This window comes from Amphiprion ocellaris, chromosome 15 (genome assembly GCF_022539595.1).
Source record: "Amphiprion ocellaris isolate individual 3 ecotype Okinawa chromosome 15, ASM2253959v1, whole genome shotgun sequence".
Lineage (NCBI taxonomy): Eukaryota > Metazoa > Chordata > Actinopteri > Pomacentridae > Amphiprion > Amphiprion ocellaris.
The window spans coordinates 164,001-189,674 of record NC_072780.1 but is presented as its reverse complement, the minus strand read 5'-3'; the positions used below and the strand labels follow the sequence as shown (position 1 = coordinate 189,674).

Here is a 25,674-nt window from a genome sequence, read left to right as displayed (position 1 = left end):
GTTCAAAATTTGAAAAAATTATGTTTGGCAGTGACGTCACGTCACGTGGTGTTACTTCTGTTGAGCCACTTGATCACTGATGATTCTGGGATGTCAGGAAAATGATGCCGTCCATGACGTCAGTGCTGCTGTTTGTAACATAAAGACGTCATGCGTGTTTTTACTTTCATCTAACCAAGAAAATTCTCACTAAGATTAAGAATGTCTTTTATAAAAGCATCCTGGCCGATTCCATGGGGAGGGTCGATATATAATTGTTGGACTTTTTGTATCATAGTTGACATTTTTGCTGTTTTCAGGCCTTAAATCAACATGGCCGCCTATAACCAAACACCACATGGCATTTTTACAAATATTATATAAACAATTGAATAAAATTGAAATTGAAAGTTATTTATAAAGATATTGTAGTAAATCTGTTGACTACTTTATATTAAATAACTCAGAAAGCCCTGGAGTCTGGCCAGTCTTTTCTTCAGGAGGAAATGACATCATGTGGAGCAGGTCATGTGATCTGGAATTAACACACTTCCTTGAGAGGTGTTTTTCTAATGGGGAACTTAGTAGAAAGTGATTTCTCAGATACAATTTGTTATTTTGTGTAACACAAATGACCACAGAAAAACACAAAATGACTCAATGAGACACCAAATTGTCATAAAAAGAGACAAAACGACCACAAACAGACTGATAATGAACAAAAATAACCACAGAGAGACACAAACGGACAAAGAAACACAAAATAACCAAAAAAGACTCAAAAAGACACAAAATGACTACAGAAAAACACAAAATGACTCAATGAGACACATAATTATCATTTAAAGATGCAAAAAGAAACACACAAAATGACCACAAACTGACAGCGGCCACAAAAATGCACCAAACGACCACAAAAACACATAAAATGCCCGCAAAACGGACTGAAAATGACTAAAAAAGAAATAAAGTGAGAACAAAGACACAAAACAACCACAATAATGCACAAAATGATTTTAAAAAATGACTCAAAATTACCACAGAAAAACACAAAATGACTCAGTGAGACACATAATTATCATATAAAGACAAACAAAATGACGAGAGACATAAAATAACTACAAAAAACTGCAAAATGATTTATCACAAACAGACTGAAAACGGGCCACAAAAAGGCACAAAATGACCACAAAAGACCTAAAATTACCACAAATGAGTAGGTCATGTGATCTGGAATTAACACACTTCCTTGAGATGTGTTTTTGTAAAGGGGAACTTAGTTGAAAGTAATTCTCAGACACAAATGCAATTTATTTTCTATATAAAATGTGATTATTGCCAAAAAAGAAATATGCCATGATTATCTCAACTCAATAAAAAGTTAGTTAGCTAATTAGAAAGTGGATGTGTAGAAAGTTATTAAATTGGGACAGTTATTTAGTTGACATTTTAGTGATATCCAGTCATTTTTTACTAATAAGGGATTGTTTCCATAATAAATAATTGTTTAATTTGTAAAGACATGATCATAATGAGCATAAAAACACTAGTTTTTTTCTACTTTTAATAAAAATCTATGCAAGATATATCCCATGGACTTCAAAATTCTCTCAGTTATATATTGGCCCAGAGCATTTTCTTAAAGACATCACTGTGCAGAGTGTCAAAGATAAAATAAACTTCACAAATCAGTTTTACTGTCAGAAATGGGATATGAATCCATGCCTCCAGGAAAGACTGCAAACCTGAGACTAACCCAAACTATGACATCGTAGACTCTTAACCAAACTGTCCGCTGCTGATAGTATGACATTGCCGTGTTTTGTATTGAACTAACACTCCTCCTGTATGTCCACAGGTGTGATGAAGGACCCCTCAAAGGTGAGCAGACGCCTCAACATTACATCATTGTACACACACCTGTGATGTCACACAGCTCACCTGACCACCTGTCCTCTGTGTCCAGATGAGGGACAGCCTATCCTTCAAATCATCAGACAGTGATGTCAGCGATGTGTCTGCCATGTCCAACGCCTCCGACACCCGTTCTGTCCCCAAAATCAGGTGAGGACGGACGATCACAGACCTGGAAACAGTTGCAGGGACCACACACGATGCACCAATCATCCTTCTGCATGTTTTATTTTCTACTGTTGGTTTTAAAATGTGTGTTAGCGTGTTGTGATGTACATACATGTTAATAGCATGCCATTTGTGCTAACTGCATGTTTCTATGAACTTCCTCTCCGTCATTCTGCACGTCTCTGTTTGCATGCTGCCGTTCGTTGTTTGGCTGAAAACAGTGCGACAGAATCTGTGGAGGGCCAATCAGCAGCGGTGGGGGCGGGGTCACAAGGGACACAGGAAGTGGTGGGGCAAGCAGAGGGTGGAGCAACGCTGCAGAAGAGCCAATCAGTGGATGAACCGCAGGAGGAGCAACCTGAGGCTCCAAAGTAAGAGCATGACCGATGACCTGTGACCAAAGTCTAGCCAGTCGACATAGCAACAGCAATGATGGTGACCACTTCCTGTCTGTTTGTGTGATGTCGTGATGTGTATATGCCCCTCCTTCTCAGGTGACAGACAGGTGTTTATGCCCCTCCCTATCAAGTGACAGACAAGTGTTTTAGCCCCTCCCTCTCAGGTGAACGACAGGTGTTTTAGCCCCTCCCTCTCAGGTGAATGACAGGTTTTACTAATCTTTTCTCCTCCTTCAGGGCAGCACCGGCGGCTGGTGCTCCTCTCACCAAGTCGTCTAGTGTCGGTGGTGAGATTTGCTCGTTGGGTCGAAACGACGATGACGACGACGACAAGAAGCGTCGCTCGAGCTTCGGAGCAAGGATGATGGGAATGGTGGGACTGGGAAAGAAGAGCCAGAGCGCCTCACAGCTCAACCCAGAAGGTCGGTTTCAGGAAAACTGATTTTTCCTTCAGTTCAAACCAGCTCCATCTACTACATCAGTAACATGCTGATGATAGCCGATACAATAATATGTTAGTCAGAGAAACTAAACCAGGACTTTCAGTGCAAAGCTTTAGCCACATTTTGTGTATTTTCATTTATGTAGGATATTAATTTAATGCTGAACTTTTTATTGCACTGAACCCATTTTAACCCTCTGAACTGAGGATGCTTCACCGTGCTGAAGGTATCTTAAAACATTTTCCTCTGTTTTCTGTTTTTGAGACGTGGTGCTTTTATTTTATTGATCCAGAATGTTTGATTTTCATCTCAGTCTGTCTCATCATCTCCTCTCTGGTCTGTGAAAACACAACCTGCAGTTCATCTGAAAACTCAGCTGAGTCAGTCATGGAAGTCAGTCCTCAAAATTTTTGTTTTTTAACCCCTGTTAAAGTTTGTTTTTAGAAAATGAAGATATTTTAGTGAAATATGATTTGAGTGAACAACATGGTGCACACGATGCATTCACAGACCATTACAAAGTTAAAAATTCCAAAGATTCCTTCTATTTTTACAGTTTCTGGCTGTTAATGTTTTTGGAAAAGACAACAAGCCTTTTAAACCCAAGTAAACAGCAAGTAATCTTACATATCTGGTGTAAAATATGAGGATAATTACTGTCTCACAGTAAAATCTGAATCAGAAGCTGATAATCTTTTGGTAATAAGAAGCATCTTTGATTCAGTAACCTCCTCCTGTGTCTGTCTATAGACTAAAGTCATTTATAATCCTAAGAATCAGGCAAGAACCAACAACAGACTGAACCCTGCTGGCAGCAGCCAACAGTTATAAAAAGAAAGCTGATGTAACATGATCAATGTCAGCGTTAGCACCAGTCAGAGGGATCAGGGATTAATGTTGACAGTCAGACTGCAGCTAGCGGCTATTTTCACTGTTGATCATTGTGTGGGTTATTTTCTGGATTCACTAATCAGTTGTCTGGTCTGTGAAATGTCAGAAAATGGGGCGAAATATTGGTGAGTGCTTCCTGAAGTCCAAGATGACAAATGTCTTGTTTTGTCCACAACCCAAAGATATTCAGTTTACTGTTTCGGAAGAGGAAAGAAACCAGAAAATGTTCATTTTTAAGATCTGCAGAGCAATTTAGACAAACTTTAATTTATGTTCATGCCCCCAAACGGTTCAGCCTCTCTTCGTTTTTTTCTTTTACCTGAATGGTTGTGTCCCCTCCTGCTGGCAGAATGAAGGTACTGCAGATACTCCATGTTGATCAGTGCATTTTAGAAACAACACTGGGAGTTGGTTAGAATCATCACAGTTTTTAGCTCAGATTTGGTAAATTTCTTTGATGGAACAATGCCTTGCATAGTGGGTCGAGCTTTGATGGAAAGTTTAATGATTCTTTTGGTTTTTACAGTTTCTTGCTCTCACAGATGATGTACTCTTGGTGATTTTTTTTTAAACATAACCTGCCTGTCAAACACAACAGGAGGTTTTGGAGTTCAGAAGATGAATTTATTTTATTAAGAAGGATATTTATATTTGGAAAAATGCTGAATATGGGATCAGACAATCGGTCGACCCCTAATCCCTCAGCATTACACCCAACACCATTTCTGTGCCATTTTTGTTTGATAAAACAAAGGGTTTGTTTTGTCACATGTAATGGTTGTCTTGTAAGGTGGCACAGAGAAGTTCCTTCTAAAAGTGTATATTCACCTCTCTGTCTGTCTCCCTTCATCCATCCAGAGGAGGAGAAGAAGAAGAAGGTGGTGAGACTTCCTGTCCAAAGGAGTGTAGAAACTGGTTTAGCGATTGAGTTTAAATCTCGCTTCACTCGACAGCCGAGTCGAGACCCAGACGCCGAGGATCCCAAACCTGGAGCGTAAGAATCTCCCCTGTTTCCCCATCACCCTGTTGTTTCTTCGTCTACACTTTCTTTTATCCATAATGCATCTTTTATTCATGATGCTGAACATTTTCTCTGTAATTCTGACCTTTATTCGCTCCGTCTCCTCAGTCTTATATTTCCAGGAGTGAAGTTGGCTACAGACAAACAGTTCACTGGCTTCCTGGAGGGATTAGGCCCCGCCCAGCTGGCTGGACGGCAGACTCTGGCCACACCCCCAATGGGTATGGACATCAAGTGAATTTTATCTCTGTAGATTCTCAGTCGTCCAGGTCATGGTAATCCTAAAATCTTATGTAAACAGCAACTCAACCTCTCTTTTTGGTTCAAGACATTTCACATCTCATCCACAAGGTTTCTCCAGTTCTAACCAACTGATGGGAGTATTTCTAATGGCCCAATAATGACTGAGAACTCACGTGCCTCGAGGAGTGAATGGTTGTTTAACTGCCCGGAGAGGGGTTTACTCATTGGTAATGGTAGTGGAACTTTCCGGGGAGAGATCTCATGACGGCATTATAAGTACCTGATACAGTCAGGTCCATAAATATTTGGACATTGACACAGTTTTCAGCATTTCCACTCTGTACACCACCACAATGGACTTGAAATTAAACAATCAAGTTGCGCTTTAAGTGCAGACTGTCAGCTTTAATTTGAGGGTATTTACATCCAAATCAGGTGAATGGTTTAGGAATTACAACACATTTTATATGTGCTCTCCACTGATTTAAAGGACCAAAAGTAACTTCTGTATTCACTCTGGTGAAGTCTTCTCTTAATTGTTAATTTTTACCTCCTGGAGAGTTTTCTTGATCTGGCCAACTATTGTGAAGGGATTTTTCTTGACCAGGGAAAGGATTCTTCTGTCATCCACCACACTCGTTTTCCGTGGTCTTCTAGGTCTTTTGGCGTTGCTGAGCTCACCAGTGCATTCTTTCTCTTCAAGAATCTACCAAACAGTTGATTTGGTCATGCCTAATGTGTTTGCTATCTCTCTGATGGTTTGTTTAGATTTTTCAGCCTAATGAAGGCTTGTTTCATGATAGTGACAGCTCTTTGACTACATATTGAGAGTTGACCTCACCAGACTCCATATACCACACTTAAAATGAACTCTAGACTTTTTATCTTCTCCTTATAAATGAAATATTGAGGGAATAACACACACCTGCCATGGAACAGCTGAGCAGTCAACTGTCCAATTACTTTTGGTCCCTTAAAAAGGTGGAGGACACATGGATGTAAATACCCTCAAAGTAAAGCTGAAAGTCTGCACTTAAAGCGCATCTTGATTGTTTCATTTCAAGACCATTGTGGTGGTGTACAAAGCCGAAATTCTGAAAACTGTGTCAATGTCCAAATGTTTATGGACGTGACTGTAAGTGGTGTTGAAGACCCCGTCGTCTGTTTAGAAATGGCTGTTCCAGTTTGACATAGATCGTTTTTTTCACTCCTGTCTCAAACTTTGTGTCTTGAGATCCTACAGATGCAGGTGTACTGCTGAGTCTTGTCCTGAGGAGCTGCTCTCCTGTGTTGTTCTTATGAAGCAGTTTTTTGGTCTCACATATACAGGGGGTCCTCGGTTTACGACGTCCTCAACCTACAGCGTTTTATTGTTACATCAGAACTGGTTACGTGGAACTAGTTGACAAGTGGAGCAGATGAATACGTCATCACGGCGCTATCAGACTGTTACGGGGGGCGCTGGAGAACCCAGGCGCAGACATAGAGAGACTGGCGGAAATGTGATTTAAGGAAAGGCTTTTATTTTACCAGAGAACAAAAACAATACATAAATGGAAAACTGAACTGGGGGGAAACAAGACTAAACCAAACCACTAACAAACACTATGAATTCGAGAACGGAAGATCACTAAACTAGAACAAACAAAACTAAGCAAAGGAGGGGTACTTACAAAATGGGGGAACTGAACAGAAGGGGTAGGGAAGCAGGCTCAAGAAATCTGGGGTGAACGGAGATGAGACTAGGGCTACTGGCTGGGCACAAAAAACAGGGCTAGCGGGAATCCAAAAGAAGAACTGAGTCCAGGGTGAGGGAAATCCAATGGAGGTGAAAACAGAGTCCAAAAGCAGAGGGCATGTGGGTCGATGATCCGGCAGGGAGTGAATGAACGGGCAGAGCTTAAATAGGTGGAGGTGAGGTGGAGAACAGGTGAATGGTGTTAACTGATTGCTGCAGCTGAAACTAATTGTAGCAATCAGCAAGACAGAGTGCAGGCAGGTGAAGCAGGAGGGAGAGAGACAGGGAGAGAGAGAGACACATGAGGGAGAGGTGACAGACAGAGGGAGCCAGAGAGAGACAGGTCAAAACAAACAGATGAGGAACAATGGGAGAAAAGAGAAAAGGAGGAAGAAGGGCAGAGGCTGGAGCAGGATCATAACACAGACAGCTTTGTTTCCATTCTCTGGTTGTACTCCACCTTGGATTGTGCTACATTCACTAACTTTTTGTCCTTCATTATGGCTCCCAGCGTAAGTCAGACTCTTCTGATGCTTGGAAGAAAAGGAAATCCGTCTCCATGGAAGTGAAATTAGATAGAATAAAACGCTGGGAACAGGGCCAAACACCGACCAACATGGGTCAAGTTGTAAAAACAGGTCAACATATTGTAGCGACCCTCTGTGATGAATGAGTGAGACTTTATCTGGTTCTCTGCTGGTTTATTGAACCTTCACACAGGCTACTGTGGACCGTAGCCAACGCCAGAATAACTAGAAAAACCCCATAACTTAGCTCCAGAATTAGCCGCCGTTCCCAGCTCTCTCTACTGCTGACTCTCAGCCAATCAGAGGTGAGCTAACTAAACATGGCACGTTCACTGACATCAGGTAAATCTGGGACTGAACAATAAACATTGAAACCTCAACATCAACAACAATATCAGTCCTTTACAATATTCTGTTATCTTCTAGCAAAATGATTCATACATGCATGAAGGTCGTTGGTATTCATGACTTTATGAAGAACTAATCGACATCATTTTCACTGGAGTTCTGACTGACATCGACCCGTGGGAACAGATCTCCGAGGTAACTTGAGGACCCCCGGTATACAGGTCTGTGCACTCCTCTCTGCATTGGACTCCATATCCAACAGCTTGTCTGTGAACCAGTTCTTTGTCTCAAAATGTCGTTGAGGCTGAAGTACACAGGATGTCGTATTTAGAAAAAATCCTTTTATGTTTCTCAGACACTCCATCTACACACAGGATGTTGTTCCACCTGTTCTTTTTCTTCTCTCTTTGATGCTTTGCTGTTTTTTCTGGTTCTCTTTGGGACTTCATGAAGACCCAGCTGGAACAGCCACAGGTTTTAAGAGCTTTGTCAGTGTAAATGCTAATTTTTATGTCCACTGTTCTGGTAGGGAGATTGTCAGCCTGGTGTGGTAAAGTTCTGATAACCCACAGCTGATGTTCTAGTGGGTCGTAGGACTTAAATAGCAGTTATTGGTCTGTGAGTGCAGGTTTCTGGTAAACTTCCAGTTTAATGTATACAGCAGTCACAAAAGACTGTTTTCCCTGACATCCTCCCTGGTGAACTTGATATTACTGTCAATGGAGCTGATATGTTCTGAAAACTTCGACTTCTTCTGCTTTGATTTTGATCCAGATGTTGTCCAAATATATGAACCAGTGGATGAGAGAAGGAGAACTAAAAAAAAGAAACGTCAAGTTACTTTGTCTGAACTTCTATAAAATATTCTATTCTATTCAAACTTCGGGATTTAAATTGTTCATAGTATTTACATCTAAATATCTACATTTTTCTGTTATTATTTTTGCATAAATTCCTACAGTTTTATATTTTTGCATCACTAGTTGTTTATATTTCTACCTTAGTATTACTTCTATGCATCAGTTCACACAGTTTTACGTCACTGTTCTCTCAATAATCTGTATTAACACATTTACAGTTCCACTGATTCTTGGCTCTGATTGGCTGAAATGCCCAGAGGCAAAGAAAAAACATCAGCTCCACTGTTGATTCTTTTACATATTATATATAATCAATGAAACAGTATTACTCCAGCTGCTCTGACTGGCTGTCTGTTGATCAGGTGACATCCAGATCGGGATGGTGTACAGGAAGGAGCGTCTGGACGTGGAGGTGATTCGAGCCCGAGGGCTTGTGGGTAAACAGGGCAACAAGAACACTCCAGGTGATTCTATTACACTCTGTACTGTCCTGTATGCTGCGCATCAGTGAGCTCGGCCAGATCCTTAATGAGAACATCACATGACTCACGGTGTGAACGGATGTTAAGTTTATGTGTAGCAGTGCAGTGTGTTTTCAGTGTGTGTTGGCCAGGTGACTGATACAGGTGCGTGTGTGTGTGTGCGTGTGTGTGTGTGTTGCAGCTCCGTATGTGAAAGTGTACCTGATGGACAACGGGAAGTGCGTACTGAAGAGAAGAACTCGTCTGGCGAGGAAAACACTCGACCCTCTGTATCAGCAGCAGCTGCAATTTGAAGAGAACCCAGAGGGGAAGCTGCTGCAGGTGAGCTGTCAATCAAACACAGGCTGGACACGCCCACACAAGCAGCAGCCTATCAGATGAAAACAAGCTAAAACACAAATATGTCACAGGTCAACATGTAAATTAATTAGTGCTGTCAAATGATTCAACAGGGTAGCTGTGGGTTAATTTTGATTAATCACAATTAAATAACATTCATTTTTCATCTATATTAATCGTGTTTCATTTTACATAAACAAACAGATTTAAGAAAGGCATATATATATATATATATATATATATACACACACACATATATATATCATGTATATGACTAAATTAAACGTAACAACCTACAAATTATATCACATAAATTTACCTGACAGCCGTAAAATATTATATAGAATAATTTATATATTAAGGGTATGACTCTAAAATGTTTAATAAAATACAAATTTAAGATCAAGACAACATAAAATTTTTAATAATAGAAATTTAGTTTCAGAGATTTTGAGTCATTCTGCTGCAGATGGATTAATTGCATTCAAATTTTTAATCAGATTAATCATGATGATGGATTAATCTGCATTTTTGACAGTCCTAAAATTAGTCAAAAACATTTAAATATCTACGTGTCAGGGCTGTATGGGGATTCTTATCTGATGGCATTACAATGCATTTCACTGCACGTTATACTATGTATAATTGTGTTTGTGATAAAGGTCTTGAGTCATTATCACTGATTGATCAGCTGATTGTTATCGTTTGATCGGTGTGTTGATCAGTTCTGTCAGTCAGGTGTGTGTGACATCACTCTACCTGTTTGTCTCCACAGATCATTGTCTGGGGCGACTACGGCCGGATGGACCATAAATCCTTCATGGGTGCTGCTCAGATCCTATTGGATGACCTAGACCTGTCCAACATGGTGATTGGCTGGTTTAAACTGTTTCCTGCCACCTCATTGGTGGACCCCGCCTTGGCCCCGTTAACCAATAAGGAGACAGATGGCGGCAAGTCGTAGCAACCAGCAGCGGGACTGACTGTGTCGTCATAGCAACGGACGGGAGGGGGCAGGAGGGGACATACTGTTGCTGGGCGGGGCTTTAAAAAAGTCCCACAATCCTCCTCTGCTGCTGCATGCTGCATGATGACATCAAATTGATGACATAATAGTGTCATGATGATGTCACCAGGAGGAGGAAGAGGAGGAAGAGGATGACGAGGAGGAAGGCTCGACACCCCTGACCATCCCACTGAGGGCAGGGCCACGCAGCAAAGGATGCTGGGAAAAGAGAGCAGAGGCCAAGTGACGTCCAGCTGCCAGCCAATCACAGCAGCTCCCCAGGAGTCATGTGACTGTTAGAGGCATGTCCAGAACCACAGACTCAGTGTGTCACCCGATAGTTTCCATGGAGACGCAGGAACATGGAGGTCTGCTTCTTTATGTTTTGTGCATGGAATGATGAAAAGATTAGAACATAAAAACATCAGAAGCATCAACTGAAAAAAGAACATGAGAACATGAGAATGTCGCCTGAAAACTGAAAAATAAAAGATTCTCAAAGATTCTCAGTGGTTCTGTTTGACAAAGGTGATTACAGTTCTATGGGGTTCTGACATTAGTAACACAGATCAACTGGTTCTACGGACAACCTTAACACAACTAAGGTTATTCTAGAGTTAATGACACATTTCTGGTTCAACAAGGTTCTACAGTTAATCTACAACTACATGTTCTACAAGGGTCTGCTCGAATCACACACACAAGTCTGGTTCTTCAACTACCGTTCAACAAGGTTCTGCTAGAATCATGGACAACTGGTTCTACAAAGTTCTGATATCATTAACACATTTTTGGTTGAACAAGATTGGAAAGTTAACTGATACAACTGCAGTTTTTCAAGGTTTTGCAAGAATTATTGATATAAGTCTGGTTCTCCAAAGTTCTACTGACACAGACACAGTTCAGGTTTAACAAGGTTCTACTCTGACGGCTGATGTTCTACAAGGTTCTGTCAAAATCATTGACATAAGTGGTTCTCCAAAGTTATGACATCACTTACATAATTTGGGTTCACTAAGGTTCTGCAGCTAACTTTGATCCAACTACAGTTCTACAAGGTTCTAAAAGAATGACGGCCACAAAATATTTTACAAGGTTCTGCTATTCTAGATGTGTTTTAGCAGGTTTCACAGTTAATCTTGACACAACTACATGTTCTACAAGGGTCTAGAATCATGGACACAAGTCTAGTTCTACGAAGTTCTACCATCACAAATACAGTTCTGGTTCTACAACTACCATTCAACAAGGTTCTGCTAGAATCATAGACAACTGGTTCTACAAAATTCTGATATCATTAACACATTTTGGTTCAACAAGATTGGAAAGTTACCTGACGCAACTGCAGTTTTTGAAGGTTTTGCAAGAATTGCTGACAAAAGTCTGGTTCTCTAAAGTTCAGACATTACTAACACAATTCAGGTTCAACAAGGTTCTGCACCTAACTTTGATCCAACTACAGCTCTGCGTGGTTCTACTAGAATCATTGCCGTGATTGGTTCTGCAAGGTTCTGCAGTAACCTTTGACACAACTACAGTTCTGCAAGGTTCTGAAAGAATGACAGCCACAAAGGGTTCTGCAAGGGTCTGCGATTCTAGATCTGGTTTAGCAGGTTTCACAGTTAATTTTAACACAACTACCGTTCAACAAGGTTCTGCTAGCATCAAAGACAACTGGTTCTACAAAGTTTTAATATCACTGACACATTTATGGTTGAACAAGACTACTTTGACACAATCACAGTTCTGCAGAGTTCTACTAGAATCAGCTGATTCTACAAGGCTCTGCTATAAGTATCGTAGTTCTTGTTCAGCAACGTTCTGCAGTTAAACACAACTACACTTCTATATGGTTCTGCAAGAGTCCCTGACATAACTGGTTGTACGAGATTCTGCTATAGCTAACACAAACCTAATTTAACAAGGTTTTATACATGAAACTAAACTCAAAACACTCAAAAAATATTTTAGAATACTATGCTATACTACGCTATGCTATTCTATACTATACTACACCATGTCATGCTATACTATACTATACTATACTATACTATACTATACTATACTATACTATACTATACTATACTATACTATACTATACTATGCCGTGCTGTTATATCACACCATATCATACCATACTGTGCTATGCTATGCTATACTATGCTATACTATACTATACTATACTATACTATACTATACTATACTATACTATACTATACTATACTATACTATACTATGCTGCACTATACATTAGATACTATACTAGAAATACATTTTAAGAAAGTGTCTGTGCACTGCATTACTGTAAACCTTGGCCTGACTAAAGTGATTATGACAGTAATAAGGTGATTAAAGTAGTGATTATAAAGTGCAGTTAAACAGTTATGCAGCTGTAAACATAAAGGTAACATCATCATATAAACAGCAGCAGAACCACAATATACGTGAGGAATAAATGAGACTTAATTTGCAGCCTTTGCAATTTGCTAACTGCATTGTTTCAAATTGCAACTTTAATTCACACAACTGAAATAACAAATAAAATGAGATAAGGTGAAAATGAAATAATAATAATAATAATAATAATAATAATAATAATAATAATAATAATAATAATAACAATAATAATAATAATAATAATAAAATAAGATAAAAATAGCTACAAATAAATTCTATGCGCAAATGTTGGCAATATTACAATACTGTCATATATAAAAATGCAGTGATGAAAGAGTCCAGTCTGCTTCTCACCATATCTGAGGCAGAGCCTAGCCACCCTGTTTTTCATTTAAAATTATATTTATGTATAATTAAAAACAAAAATTTTGACTTTTCTTAACCTCTAACTGTGAATCTGATATCTTACGTGAAATTTGAATATTTATATTTTTGTCATGAATAAAACTTAATTATAAAAAATCTGATTTTCAAAAGTGCATTTTTATTATTATTGTTATTATTCTTATTATTATTATTAATTATTAATTATTATTATTATTATTATTATTATTATTAATAATAATAATAATAATAATAATAATAATAATAATAATAATAATAATAATAATAATAATAATAATAATAATACGATTTGCATTATTATTATTATTATTATTATTATTATTATTATTATTATTATTATTATTATTATTATTATTATTATTATTATTATACGATTTGCATTATTATTATCAGTAATGTTATTAACGTTAATAATGTGATTATTATTATTATTATTATTATTATTATTATTATTATTATTATTATTATTATTATTACATCGTCATCACATGTGGGCGTGGCTTTGTTCGGCCTGCCCCCGTCCTAGGAACTCCTCCTCCGGGCAGAGGCAGCAGCAGCTCGGTGTCTGTCTGCGGACGTTACCTCCGACTCTCAGCTAACGTTATCTCGGGTTGGGCCCGTGTGGGTTGGCTTGGCTCGGTGCGCTACCTTCCCTTACTTTGTACGGTCAACATTATGGCGGCCGCGGATCCCCGGTCCTCGAGTGACGGCGGGCCGGCCAGCAGAGGAGGCTTCCCGCCCGGGGAGAGCAGCAACGACCGCGACGGGCCGGGCGGCAGCAGCAGCGGCGGCAGCGGGGAGAGCGAACGGGAGCGGGAGCGGGACCGGGCAACCTTCGAGTGCAACATTTGTTTGGACACTGCCACGGACGCTGTCATCAGTATGTGCGGCCACTTGTTCTGGTACGAGGCGGGGTTCTGGTGGTGTGTGTTTGGTTTGTGTCTCCGGTGTGTGCGGCCTCCTGTCGGCTTGTTTTTGACGGCGGAATCACGCCCCGTTAACCGGCCGCTCGTCGACGCATTATGTCGAAGATGACAGCGGCTAAGATGGCAGAGGAGGGTGGTGGTGGTTGTGGAGGAATGTGGCTGAACTTCAACCCCCTACTGTTGTTTTTATTATTTACTGCGTCAAGCGGCTGATCTCCATGTATACTGATGTGACCCTCAGAGGAGTTTGTCAGTCACACATTAACTCCTGCCTGCTGATCATTGGCAGATCTCACATCACATTCACAGCAGAGGTGTCCAAACCCGTAGTGAAGCTTAAAATACCAAAGGTTAAGCCTGCAAAAACAATCACGTTCTGGTTTCTTAAATGGGACAAAATCCTGCTTTTTCTCTGTTTTGCATCAACGTAAAATAGATATCTGTGGATTTTAAGGCAGCTTAAGGTGAATAATCCACAAGTAGTCAACTGTTAAATCAATCACCAATTGTTTTGATGATTGATTTTTCAGTTTCAGCAACTTTTTACTAGAAAAAAGTCTATATTGTCAGTTTTCAGCCACTTGAATGTGAATATTTTCCGGTTTCTTTCCATCTCTTTGACCATAAACTGAGAATCTTTGTTAGTTGCAGCTCTAATCTGAAGATTCTTCACAATTTTCAACAGTCAAGTCATGAATTGAGGAGATAATAATCAGACTAATAAATAACTAACCCTTTGATGCGCAACATGGGTCAAAAGACACCCATATTCAGTGGACCCATGTTGTGCATCGAAGGGTTAAGAGAGCTGGTAGTTGTTGCTTTAAGTCAGAATTAGGAGACACAAACTGTGAGTTGGCAGACTTTTTTCATGGCTTAGGTCAGTGTACAGTGCATTTTCCTGTTATTTATGATCAAAAACCACATAAAGTCTAGTAAATGAACCCCAAATGAACAATTTTGGCGAAACATTTGAATTCCTATATTTATTCTTATTCCTAAAACCTCTTTGAAGGGTGTCAAATATTCAGAAAACGGTGTAGAAACGGTCTGTAGCCTTGAAATCGTGCTCAGTGCGTCTCAAAATGAAAGTACGTTCTGGCTCGTAGCTGTGATTCCAGACCTTGGCGCTATCTCGGTTAAATCAACACTTGCTTCATTCATGAGTGTTGACTGACGGCTGGGATCGCTGAGGCTAATGTCAGATTAGGTCCTGGAGGGAAGGATTAGGGTCACTCCTTTAGGTAGTAAAAGTCAGACCGGCTTTTCTTTCACACAGGAGGAAACATCTTGAGCGGTTGTCACCTGGTTGTAGTTTTTAGTGTTGGCTGGGTGTGTAGGGGTGTTTTGGCAACAGAAACGTGAGCTGTTACTGACGTTATCCTCTTTTTTTTTGTACTGACGAGGCGTTTGCTCAGTAGAGAAACACACCAACGATGCCAAGAAAGTGTTTTTAGTTGCATCATGTCACGTACTCTGACCGATAGCTGGGATGTCAAAGTGCTGCAACAGAGTTGAGTAGTTTATTGTTAAATCCAGGCTGGAAATTAGCTTCTTTTTAGTCTTGTTTTTGTGTGGTAAAGCTGCAAAATCAATGCATTAAAAAGAAAAACAATGCCTGACTTGCTGCAGCTTCTGTTTATACATGTAAAGTGATAGAAGAGATGACAGTTTGAGAGATTTTTGGAGGGAATTCCAGTCAATCGCTGCAGCAAAGCGAAAGGAATTCCAGCCAAAGACAACCTTGGGGATAGAAAGTGTTATGAGGTGGCTGGTCCTCAGGTGGTAGTTGTTATGGGAGTGGTGGAGGAGGCTGGAGAGGTGTTGAGGTGTCTTCCCTGATAGAGTCTGGTAGAGGAGTAGAAGCCAGAGCTGGAGTCGCCTGGTGTAAAAGGAGGACCAACCCACCAGTTTGTAAAGGTCACAATGGTGTTAGTTTTGTTGACAAAGACTATGACAAAAAATATTAGTCAACGAACCTTTTTCACGGACGAAAACTTAATAAAAAGTAAATAAAAAGTGTGACATGAAGACGAAGACTGAAGAAATATAACAGACACTTTAGTGAACGAATTAAAACGAGACGAGAATGTTAGGGCGGGACGAATGGAGAAGAGATTCAATGAAAACTACTCTTTCTGTGGGACAAGTTGGGAAGAAATCCAATCAGAGTGAATCTTTTGAATCTTCCTCTCTCTCCTTTTTCTGTGATTCATGGTTTTGGTTTTGGACCAGCAAAACAAGAAGTAAGAAGGCATCACTTGGAGCTCTGTGGGAGCTTGTGACATGCAACAGACGGCAGGTCATACAGACGTGTTGGACACGCATGTTTGAATCGACATGTATGCATCAGTTTCTTATTTTATCTATCATCCATAGGAGAAAACACTTGTTGAATCACTAACAACATGCTTTTAGTCATTTTTTTTTAGCAAAAAAAGGAGGAGTGGATGTTAAAATATATATTATTATTAGCTGCAAACCTAAGAAATATACATTAGATGCATAATTTGTGTTTAACAGCCCTGTCTCTGTCTAAACCACATTGTTTGAGGCCTGAAAAACGTATTTTTATTATGTAATAGTGCTGGAAAGTTGTCAAGCTCATGATGTACAGTTCTAGACCGAGTTGCTGCACAGCCATGAGACTCCTGCTTTGTGTGCTGATGTAATTTAGCTGCCGTGTTGCTCGTGTTCTCCCTGCTCTCTGAAGTGTAACAAGATGAAACAGTGATGATGAAACTATCAGTAAAGAAGAGCGGCGTTGACGTCAGTTCACCTGCTGCAACTTTAAATTAAAATTGCAACGAGGCTGTGAGTCTAATTGGAGTTTAATGGCGTTAATTAGAAAATAAAAAGCACCGTGGAGTTGGAATAATTTTACTCTCAGTCCTTCTTTAATGCTAGATTGTGTTTATGTGAACAGACTTTGATTGGTTTGAGGTAATATGATGTTTCTCCATCAATTTAGTATTTAAGAAGCTGTAATGATCCTCCAAGAGCAGATTCTGCACATTTTAGTCTAAAAGTAGCTCTGTTCAGAGTCCAGAGGGATGATTTGTGTGAAAAAGACATTAACGTCTCAGTAATACTTGGAGGTTAATGAGCATTTGACATCTTTACGGTCCCTGAGTGAGAGTTCACTGGAGTAGACTTGAGATGTCGCCTACACTGGCTGCGGTTCGACTGTCCTCCAGGACTGAATGAGAACAAATTAGAAGTGAAGAAAAGTTATATTAAAAGAAAGCCAGAGAGTTAAATCAGCTGCTGACTGGAGGGCTTAGGAAATGGAGGCCAGGTTTAAGTGCTTGCATGTGTAAAACCTACACAACAATCTTAATCAGTTAAAGCCCCGCATACAAAGTGGTTTAGTGATCCAGCAAACGTAAGCAGTCGCTTCTTACAAACCCCTCGTCATGGGTTGCATAATGTCAGCGAGTGTTGAGTCTTAAATTACTTCAAAGAAAAATGTTTGAAGGACTGAAGTGGCAAAAAAATCTGACAATCTGCAAGAAAAGGTAGAAAACACACAACATCCTTTGGTGTTTTTTCTCATTTGTAACCTGGTAATCATCTCAGAACCCTTCAGGTTCATCTTGTGACTCCTTAGAAGGATCCTGAGCCTCATGTTTGGAACAACTAGCTTCAACAACATCACACAAATGTTTATAACATCTTGGCCAGATGACGGCCAAAATGTTTCGAGACGGAGACCTTAAAGAGATGGGAGCTAAAACAGAGCGTTACGGACAGAGGTTGAGTGTTCAGTATGAGAGAAATTGTGTTTTTGGGTTTTTTTTTTACATTAAAGCATGTTCAGGGGGTCCTTGGTTTACGACGTCCTCAACCTACGGCATTTCATCGTTACGTGGAACTAGTTGACGAGCAGAGTGGATGAATACGTCATCACGCGGCGCTATCAGACAGCTTTGTTTCCATTCTCCAGTTGAATGCCACCTTGGATTGTACATTCACTAACTTTTTACTCTCTAAAGTGGATTTGGATTAAAATGATCACTTTAAATGTGGTATGTGGTCGTCATGGCAACATTAAATATGTCAAAGCAGTAACATGACTTGAGAGGAGCGGGCAGCGTTGTCGGGATAACGGGCCGTCAGGGCGTTTGTATTCAGCCTGTTGAAAGATAGGCCTAGAAAAATGTTTTCTACCACATGCTGCTACTAGGGCTGGACCCGAATATCCGAATATTGGGTCCCGATGGTGGCATCCAGATATTAATTTTGAGATCCGAATATTCGGGCCAGCCCTAGCTGCTACGCATGTCATCCATCTCTATATCCTCCCAGATTTCCCTCTTCTTGTTGATCTGATTTTGCCGTTTCTGTGAATGCTCCATAGGCCTGTTGTGTATCGGCCTACTGCTGCATTTGCTCCTAAAATGCTGTCAATAATTTCCACCACACCCTCCAGAATTCAGCCGGGAAAAAGGTAGAAAAATTAAAACAACAACTAAGATACCCCCCAATCACTGACATGCAGATTCATATGGGACTAGTATTACCACAGGACGTCGGTGTTTGGTGAAATATGGGAGGGAATTTATGGTGGAATTTTTACTTTACAAATTCCAGACATGGAGCATTCACACGGGATTAAGATCACAGACATCCTCCAATTATTACACATTATCATGGGTCCCCAGGTAGTACTAATCCTGTATAAATAGGGTATAAATCTGCTTTCCCCAAAACAAACCACCAAGCTTTGTGTGCGTATAAATACCTGATTTAAGATCAGAGAGGACAAACAAGATGATCATCTAGTCTGGACTTGTTTTATTATCTCCATTTCCTGTCATGAAGCAGACTGTAATGACTGTCATGGAGCCGTGATGCTCTCCGCAGTCACTTATTGTAAATAAAGCAGGTCGGTTAAACGTGCTTCTACATGTTTAATCAGAGAGGAGTGTGTCGCTGTGTTAACTTGCTTTAAAAGTCTGCAGATTAACGCTGGGTTGTGTTCAGTTCATCTCGTTATTTCAGCTCGTTTGGTTCACCTGAGGCAGATGTCTGTTTGGATGTTTGGAAACAAGCCCTGCCTGTTCCTCCACATGATCGGAGTTGTTTATCTCACAAAGAATCTCTGACGCACACAGAAATTATAAATGTCTGAAAACAAGAGAGGCACTTTAAAGGAAAATGTGACTGACAGTTCTCAGTGCTGCATATTCCGATGTTAAATATTCTGACTGCATCTGTTTACGCCTCAAAAAATACCTCCCAGACACAAACATATCGGGTTAGAAAAAGTTTAGTAGAAAGTTTGATGTTTATCTCAGGGCTGCGTCTGTGCTCTAATTAATGGAGGTCTGAGACCAAAACTGAACAGAGAAAATGCAAGAACCATCTTCCATTTAATTTCTAAAGCGCTACAAGCATGAGTAAAGGATTAAGATAAAGAGAGATGTTGTACCTGTAGTTCAACTTGCACTTTGAAGTCCATTTAGCTGTCCTTTATTTATCATATATGCTGTATTTTGTCCTTTTTTCTTAGTACTGAACAGAGAATAGGAAAATGCAAAAAAGAAGCATAATTTATTAGGAAAAGATGCACTTGTGATAACTATCTCACTGTTTGTGTACTCATTTTTATAGAAGGAGCAGGAGGAGCTAGTCAGGGCTCACTAGAGTCTTTGTATTTAGATTATTTTTGGGTTGCAATCTGTAGAAATATTCACCCTCTACTGAATGTCCTGAAATAACCTTCTACCAACCGTCGGGGCGTCTCTCAGCTCTCCATCCTCCCCTCCATCCTCCTCTCCATCCTCTCCATCCTCTCCATCCTCCATCCTCTCCATCCTCCTCTCCATCCTCTGCTTCCTCCATCCTCTCCATCCAGTAGCCATCCAGGCAGGACTCCGCTAACGACAGATGGAGCTAATTAATGGTAACAACGGGGAGCAGGGATGAGTTTAATCAGCCTCCTCGTTAGGAGCAGATTGTTCTGTTTTGGTGTCAGATTCACAGTAAAGTCTGATCACATCCTTCCTCTCCACTGATCTGAAACATACTAAATTATTAAAGCTGACATTTTAAGAGAAAGGTGTTTTTGTTGAAATGTAAACTAATCTTTCTGTTTGTCTCTCTGTCTCTGCAGCTGGCCATGTCTCCATCAGGTGAGCATCTCTTCCGTCTTCTATCTGCTCGTCCACTTGGAATTAAAGAAAAAGATGTGTTTACCAACACATCTGACTGTCGAACTGACAGCTCGGTCACGTGACCACGTAGTTTCCTGCTGAAGCTCCAGTGCTGTCATGTGACCCGCTAGTGACAGCCCACCATGCGTGCGATTTTCAGATGCGGCGCATTTACATGCGGGAACAACACATCGAGTGAATACGTACCTTCACTGTATGTTTTCTGTAAGTATTCAGGCACCGTTCTGGAATTCCGGCTGCGGCGACGGCGTTTGGCTCGAAAAAAAAAAAAAAGACAGGACTACATTGCCAATCTAGTTCATCTACCAATGGAATGAAAGGAACGCAGCTTTTGCACTCAACAAAACTAATATCACTCGCCAATGGGAAATAGTGGGGTTTTAGGAAGACGTTGAGATCCAACTGCATTTGAGTCCATACCGGCATGCAGAAAGCACAGTATTCTGCCAAGGATGATCAGTCGTATAATTTCTGACTATATATGTACAATACACCTGTACTATACTATGGCCTATGTGTGTCCATGACGGTTATTTCTGTTGCACAGCGCGCTCACTTTCGCTTTTGATGCTGTAACGCGCATACCTAGTGCGGAATCCAATTACTCGATTAATCGCCAGAGTAATCGGTAGAATACTCGATTACTAAATAAATAATCGATAGCTGCAGCCCTACTGTTGAGGTTTGGAAGCTTCCTAAGCAAAGACTACCTGTCCACGTCCACAGTCCTGAGAGGAGGCATCCAGTCCGACGCGATCAGTTGGAAACCCCGCTGTGAATGTGTTAACTTCAGAATAAGATGGTGATGTAACCTCAGTGTTGACTTAGTGCAGCTTAGAGACCTTAATGCACTTAATGCCTCTGTTTACTGCTGCTTAGCTTTAAACAACACAGAGCTTTATGTTGTCTCAGGTTCTACTGGATCCTGAAAGCTCTTCTCGACTGTTAACATCTTAACTTTGCTGTTTCACACACACAGTAAACAGAGATGAGTTTATCCGACCCATTGGATTCCTTCTGACGTCTTTCTGCTGCTCTCCTCAGTGGCTGGAGACTCGACCCAGCAGGCAGCAGTGTCCAGTGTGCAAGGCAGGAATCAGCAGAGAGAAAGTGATCCCGCTGTACGGCAGAGGGAGCTCCAGCCAGGAGGACCCCAGGTACGACACTCACCTGTCTGAGCTGCTTCTGTCTGTTGTCAGGCTGCTTTTGATCCACTGTTTCTGTTCAGGTTGAAAACTCCACCGCGGCCTCAGGGACAGAGAACAGAGCCTGAGAGTAGAGGAGGGGTGAGTGGTTTTACATCCACACCGTGTTCTCAAAGGTATTCTAAACTCGATCGCTGATTTTTGTTGTGTTTTTCTTTCTCAGATGTTTCAGGGTTTCAGGGACACCGGCTTCCACATGTCGTTTGGCATCGGAGCTTTCCCCTTCGGCTTCTACACCACAGTCTTCAACACCAACGATCCTTTCCACAGAGCAGGTACGGAAAACACACCACCAGCCTGAATCCAAACTAAATCTGTGAAGGGTTTAAAAAAGAAATCAGTTCATGCAGGGTAACCAGGTCTTTTTTTGAAGACTTTATCTGAGGACAGCTGTCTTTTCTCCTCATTAGTCACTTTGGACTGACTTCTGTAGTATGTGCTAAAATATTTCTGTCCACAGTCTAAAGACAGCTTATATCACAGCAATAAAAAACATTTTTTTTTGCAACTCTGTAACCTTTTTTTTTTTTTTTTCAAATATGCTGAATTACGAGGGCTTTAACGTATAATTAGAATGACAGGCGAATCGATCGAGGGCTATTTTTTAGTTTGAATTGGATGAGGGGCTGCTCATAAAACATTCTGGACTATAACCTTTTAACATCACAGAATAGTGAAAAATGTTCATCAGTGTTTCCCAAAACTCGAGAACACGTTCTAATTTGTCTTGTTTTGTCCACAACCCAAATATATTCAGTTTACTGTCACAAAGGAACAAAACAACCCCAAAAAATATTAACTTGAAGCTGGAATCAGAGAATTTAGATTTTTTTTCCTTAAAAAATGACTCATTACTTATTTTGTTTGTTTTCCCCTCCTGTATTTATCTTTTTATTTTTTTTAATCTTAAGTATTGCTAATTATATCGTTGCTGGTATGTTTCTGTCTGAGGGAACTGCTGGAGGTTAAGGGTGGACATTAGAGCAAAAACTCTACCGCTGTATCGTATTTGTGTACTACTTATCAATACAAACTGTGAATACAATTTAGTTAGCAAAAAAGACAAACCGATTATCAAAATAGTTCTCGTTACATCCTTTTCTTTGCGATGTTACATTACATAGAAATCAATCCACAGGCTCTTACAGGCAATCAAGAAAGTCAGGAAGTCAAATTTTTTACATCGTGTTACAATCTATTAACATATTGACAAAAACAGAAGTGATCAATGCATGTAATTTGCTTCACTCTCTTAAACGTAGTACAGGGGTCCGCGGTTTATGACGTCCTCGACCTACGGCGTTTTGTCGTTACGTCGAAACTAGTTATGGGCGGGTCCTCGGTTTACAACGTACAACATTTTGTCGTTACGTCAGAAACAGTTACGGACTGGTCCTCGGTTTACAACGTACGGCATTTTGTTGTTACATCAGAACCAGTTATGGGCGGGTCCTCGGTTTACGACGTGGTTTTTTGTCGTTACGTCGGAAACCGTTATGAGCAGGTCCTCAGTTTACGACCTACGGCATTTCGTCGTTATGTTTGAACTGGTTATGGACAGGTCCTCGGTTTACGACGTTTCATCGTTACATCAGAAATGGTTACGCGAAACTAGTTGGCGAGCGGAACGGACAAATACGTCATCAAGCAGCGCTATAAGACAGCTTTGTTTACATTCTCTTCTCATCTCCATGGAAGTCAAATTAGATAAAACGCCGGGAGCATGACTTTTCCAAGGAACTGATCGATATTTTAATGCACGGCTTTGTTTACATTTTCTTTGAGTTCTGACATCTGGCAAAAGGAACCCCTGAACCTTTCAACCTGACGGGTTCAGCGTGCACAGAAAAGGTGTAAATGTACATTAAACATTCCCGTTATTGTGAGGAGGTTGAAAAGCTTCTTTTGATCACAGCTTCATTAGACGTAAACACTGAGGCCCTGCAGTCACAACCTTCTTCTTCTCCTCATCAGACCAGTATGCAGGCGATCACCAAGGCAACGGTAACCTCAACAACGGCAATAACAACTGGCAAGACTCCCTGTTCCTGTTCGTGGCCATCTTCTTCTTCTTCTGGCTGCTGAGCGTCTGACGGAGACCCGGAGCGAGGACGGACGGACGGACTGACGGACAGACAGATCGACGACTGGGAGGGAGGAAAAAAGAAACGAAAAAAATAAACTCGCACACATAACTTGAGCCACAGACACACACTCATAATACATTTTCTCGTTTGGGAGAAAGCGGAGCGTCGCGTTTATTCCCCCTAAAAATACAGCAATTTGGTTTCTCCTTTTAACAGAAGCAGACCACTTTAGGACACTCGGCCTCCAACTCACCCTCCGACTGCTCTGTTTGTTTAGTTTAAGCAAGAAAACTGGGAAGTTAGTGCTGTGAGAATCCCAAAATATCCCTCTAGATACATGCACACTGAATCTAACGCTGCTGGGGTTCAGAGACAGTATTAGTGATCAGGGTGAGCTTTGTAAAAGAGTTTGTTATTGAAGAATATTCTGTTTTCACTTGAAGGAGGCGAGCTCCTAAAGCAGAGAGGGAGTCGGGTTTGAGATGCCGTAGTGGCCGCTCTAGCTGCTAGTTCTTTCTCTAAAAAGGCCAAAGAGTCGCGGGTCGGGACGTCGGTGGGTGAAGTTTACAGTTTCCTCCCAGAATTCGACAGAAAACGGCACAGATGGATGCATTTTTTTAATATATGTTTCTCTTAACTAAAAAAAAAAAACAAAAACTGCCATTGCACTGTGAAGTCATTGGTCCTAAACGTCAGTATGTCAGTGTGTGCTGGTGTTGAACCACTCGTTGCTTCTGGAGGAAATAACCGATGAGCAATCCAAGTACGATACGCACAGTTTGTCAGACTACGAGACAGAAAGCTGGTAGAAGTAGCTGGAAAAGATGTAAAACGAAGGTGGAAAAACACACGACTTATTAGCAGGATTAACAAGCAAAGCCCAGCGTGATGCTACAACCTAAAACCCTTCTGTCAGCTGATTTGGTTTTTTTTGTGTCTGTGTGTCGGAGTGAGTGTGTCCATTCTATATCTGTATATATGAATATTGTAAATGCTGTTTTTACGTGTTTCTGACTGGACGGCCAGCCACGGAGAGATGCTTTTTGTAAAGCGAGAAATGATCTGGTTCCTGGTTTTCAGAACTAAGAAAATAAAAAACAAAAGGCTTGCAGCCCAAGTTAATAACTCCTCTCCCACAAAGAAAAGTTCCCTGCTAATGTGATGTTAACGTTCTCCCTTTTCCTGTAGAAGCTGCGACCGAGCAGCAGTCGAAGAGTTCAGAAACATTCGTTCATCAAGCATAAAGTGGTAAAGACCCAGATTCAATGTTGTTGAAAAACAAAAACGAGGTACAACCAGAGATGATCCTTTCATTCTTCTTGCAACTTAACAGACGTTTGGGCTGCTGATGACTGAGCGTTTTCTGTAACTTACAGCTGAACTACATGCATTGAATCGGGTTTTAGCACTTCAGTGTTCACTCCAGGGTCAGAGATGAAACTTTGCTGCTCCTCATTTCTCGCGTACTCGTCTGTTGAAGCTACACTTTGTGTTATGGGGCTTATGTGACACTAAAACAAGCGACGGGAGTCTTCTGATGGACTAAAACACGGAGACATTGTGCAAAACCAAACGGTCTAGGAGATTAAAACTTGATTAAAACACTCACTTGTTTCGTGTCGTCATTGTGGGCATCTTGTTACCAAAAGGCTGGATTTTTATCACGGATGTGAAAATCATGAGTTTCACTTCATTTGAGCAGATTAAACCATTCAGGATCGGCTCATGTTGCTCAATCAATAATACATATTTCAGGCATAATTCTCAGTATTTTATGCTAAACCCAGAGTTTAAACTGTGGCGTCAATGGTCACAAAAAAGTGGGTTTGAACAAAAATAATAGGTTATAGAGGGAAAATGAATACATTCAACTACAGATGTGTGTAAAAGACCTGCTCTTTTACACACATCTGTAGTTGAATTAAGTTTAGTGCAAAAATACAATTATTAGCAATAAACACAAAGTTAATGACAGTGTTTAAAATGGATCGGTTCCTGTATTTAGATTAATTTAAATGTTTGGAATGAAGGTCTGTGGGAAGAAACTGTTCTTGTAGCGTCAAGTAGAGAGGAGGCCGTGGAACACACATTTAAAAAATCTGCTGACTTGTTCGACAG

General features: G+C 40.6%; 2 protein-coding genes across 19 annotated transcripts in view; both read left to right on the top strand.

Moving 5' to 3' along the window:
• The window catches only part of LOC111569233 (regulating synaptic membrane exocytosis protein 2-like), a 62,280-nt gene extending 51,418 nt beyond the window's left edge, over positions 1–10,862 (top strand). For 16 of the 18 annotated variants that reach the window (XM_055018180.1, XM_055018181.1, XM_055018168.1 and 13 more), the window contains 9 exons: positions 1,838–1,860; positions 1,946–2,043; positions 2,283–2,432; positions 2,697–2,881; positions 4,652–4,787; positions 4,923–5,035; positions 8,893–8,994; positions 9,194–9,333; positions 10,127–10,862. In XM_055018180.1, the coding sequence (XP_054874155.1) occupies positions 1,838–1,860; positions 1,946–2,043; positions 2,283–2,432; positions 2,697–2,881; positions 4,652–4,787; positions 4,923–5,035; positions 8,893–8,994; positions 9,194–9,333; positions 10,127–10,315 (1,136 nt within the window). In that variant the 3' untranslated portion in view covers positions 10,316–10,862. The remainder of the gene's footprint in view (positions 1–1,837; positions 1,861–1,945; positions 2,044–2,282; positions 2,433–2,696; positions 2,882–4,651; positions 4,788–4,922; positions 5,036–8,892; positions 8,995–9,193; positions 9,334–10,126) is intronic. The other 2 variants (XM_055018178.1, XM_055018169.1) reach the window with 1 other exon arrangement.
• Positions 10,863–13,687: 2,825 nt separating this feature from the next.
• Positions 13,688–25,160, top strand: rnf5 (ring finger protein 5). Its single transcript, XM_023271259.3, has 6 exons — positions 13,688–14,061; positions 20,204–20,222; positions 21,309–21,421; positions 21,493–21,550; positions 21,633–21,744; positions 23,444–25,160. Exons 1-6 carry the CDS (start codon positions 13,835–13,837, stop codon positions 23,560–23,562), a joined length of 648 nt encoding a protein of 215 aa, XP_023127027.2. The 5' UTR covers positions 13,688–13,834; the 3' UTR covers positions 23,563–25,160.
• Positions 25,161–25,674: the final 514 nt, after the last annotated feature.

Bases quoted from the DNA above. Each gene is read 5' to 3' on its own strand.
- rnf5 (XM_023271259.3), top strand. From the start codon at position 13,835: ATGGCGGCCGCGGATCCCCGGTCCTCGAGTGACGGCGGGCCGGCCAGC. The intron at 21,551-21,632 runs GTGAGTGGTTTT...TTTCTTTCTCAG, and splicing joins AGCCTGAGAGTAGAGGAGGG to ATGTTTCAGGGTTTCAGGGA. The intron at 21,745-23,443 runs GTACGGAAAACA...TCTCCTCATCAG, and splicing joins CGATCCTTTCCACAGAGCAG to ACCAGTATGCAGGCGATCAC.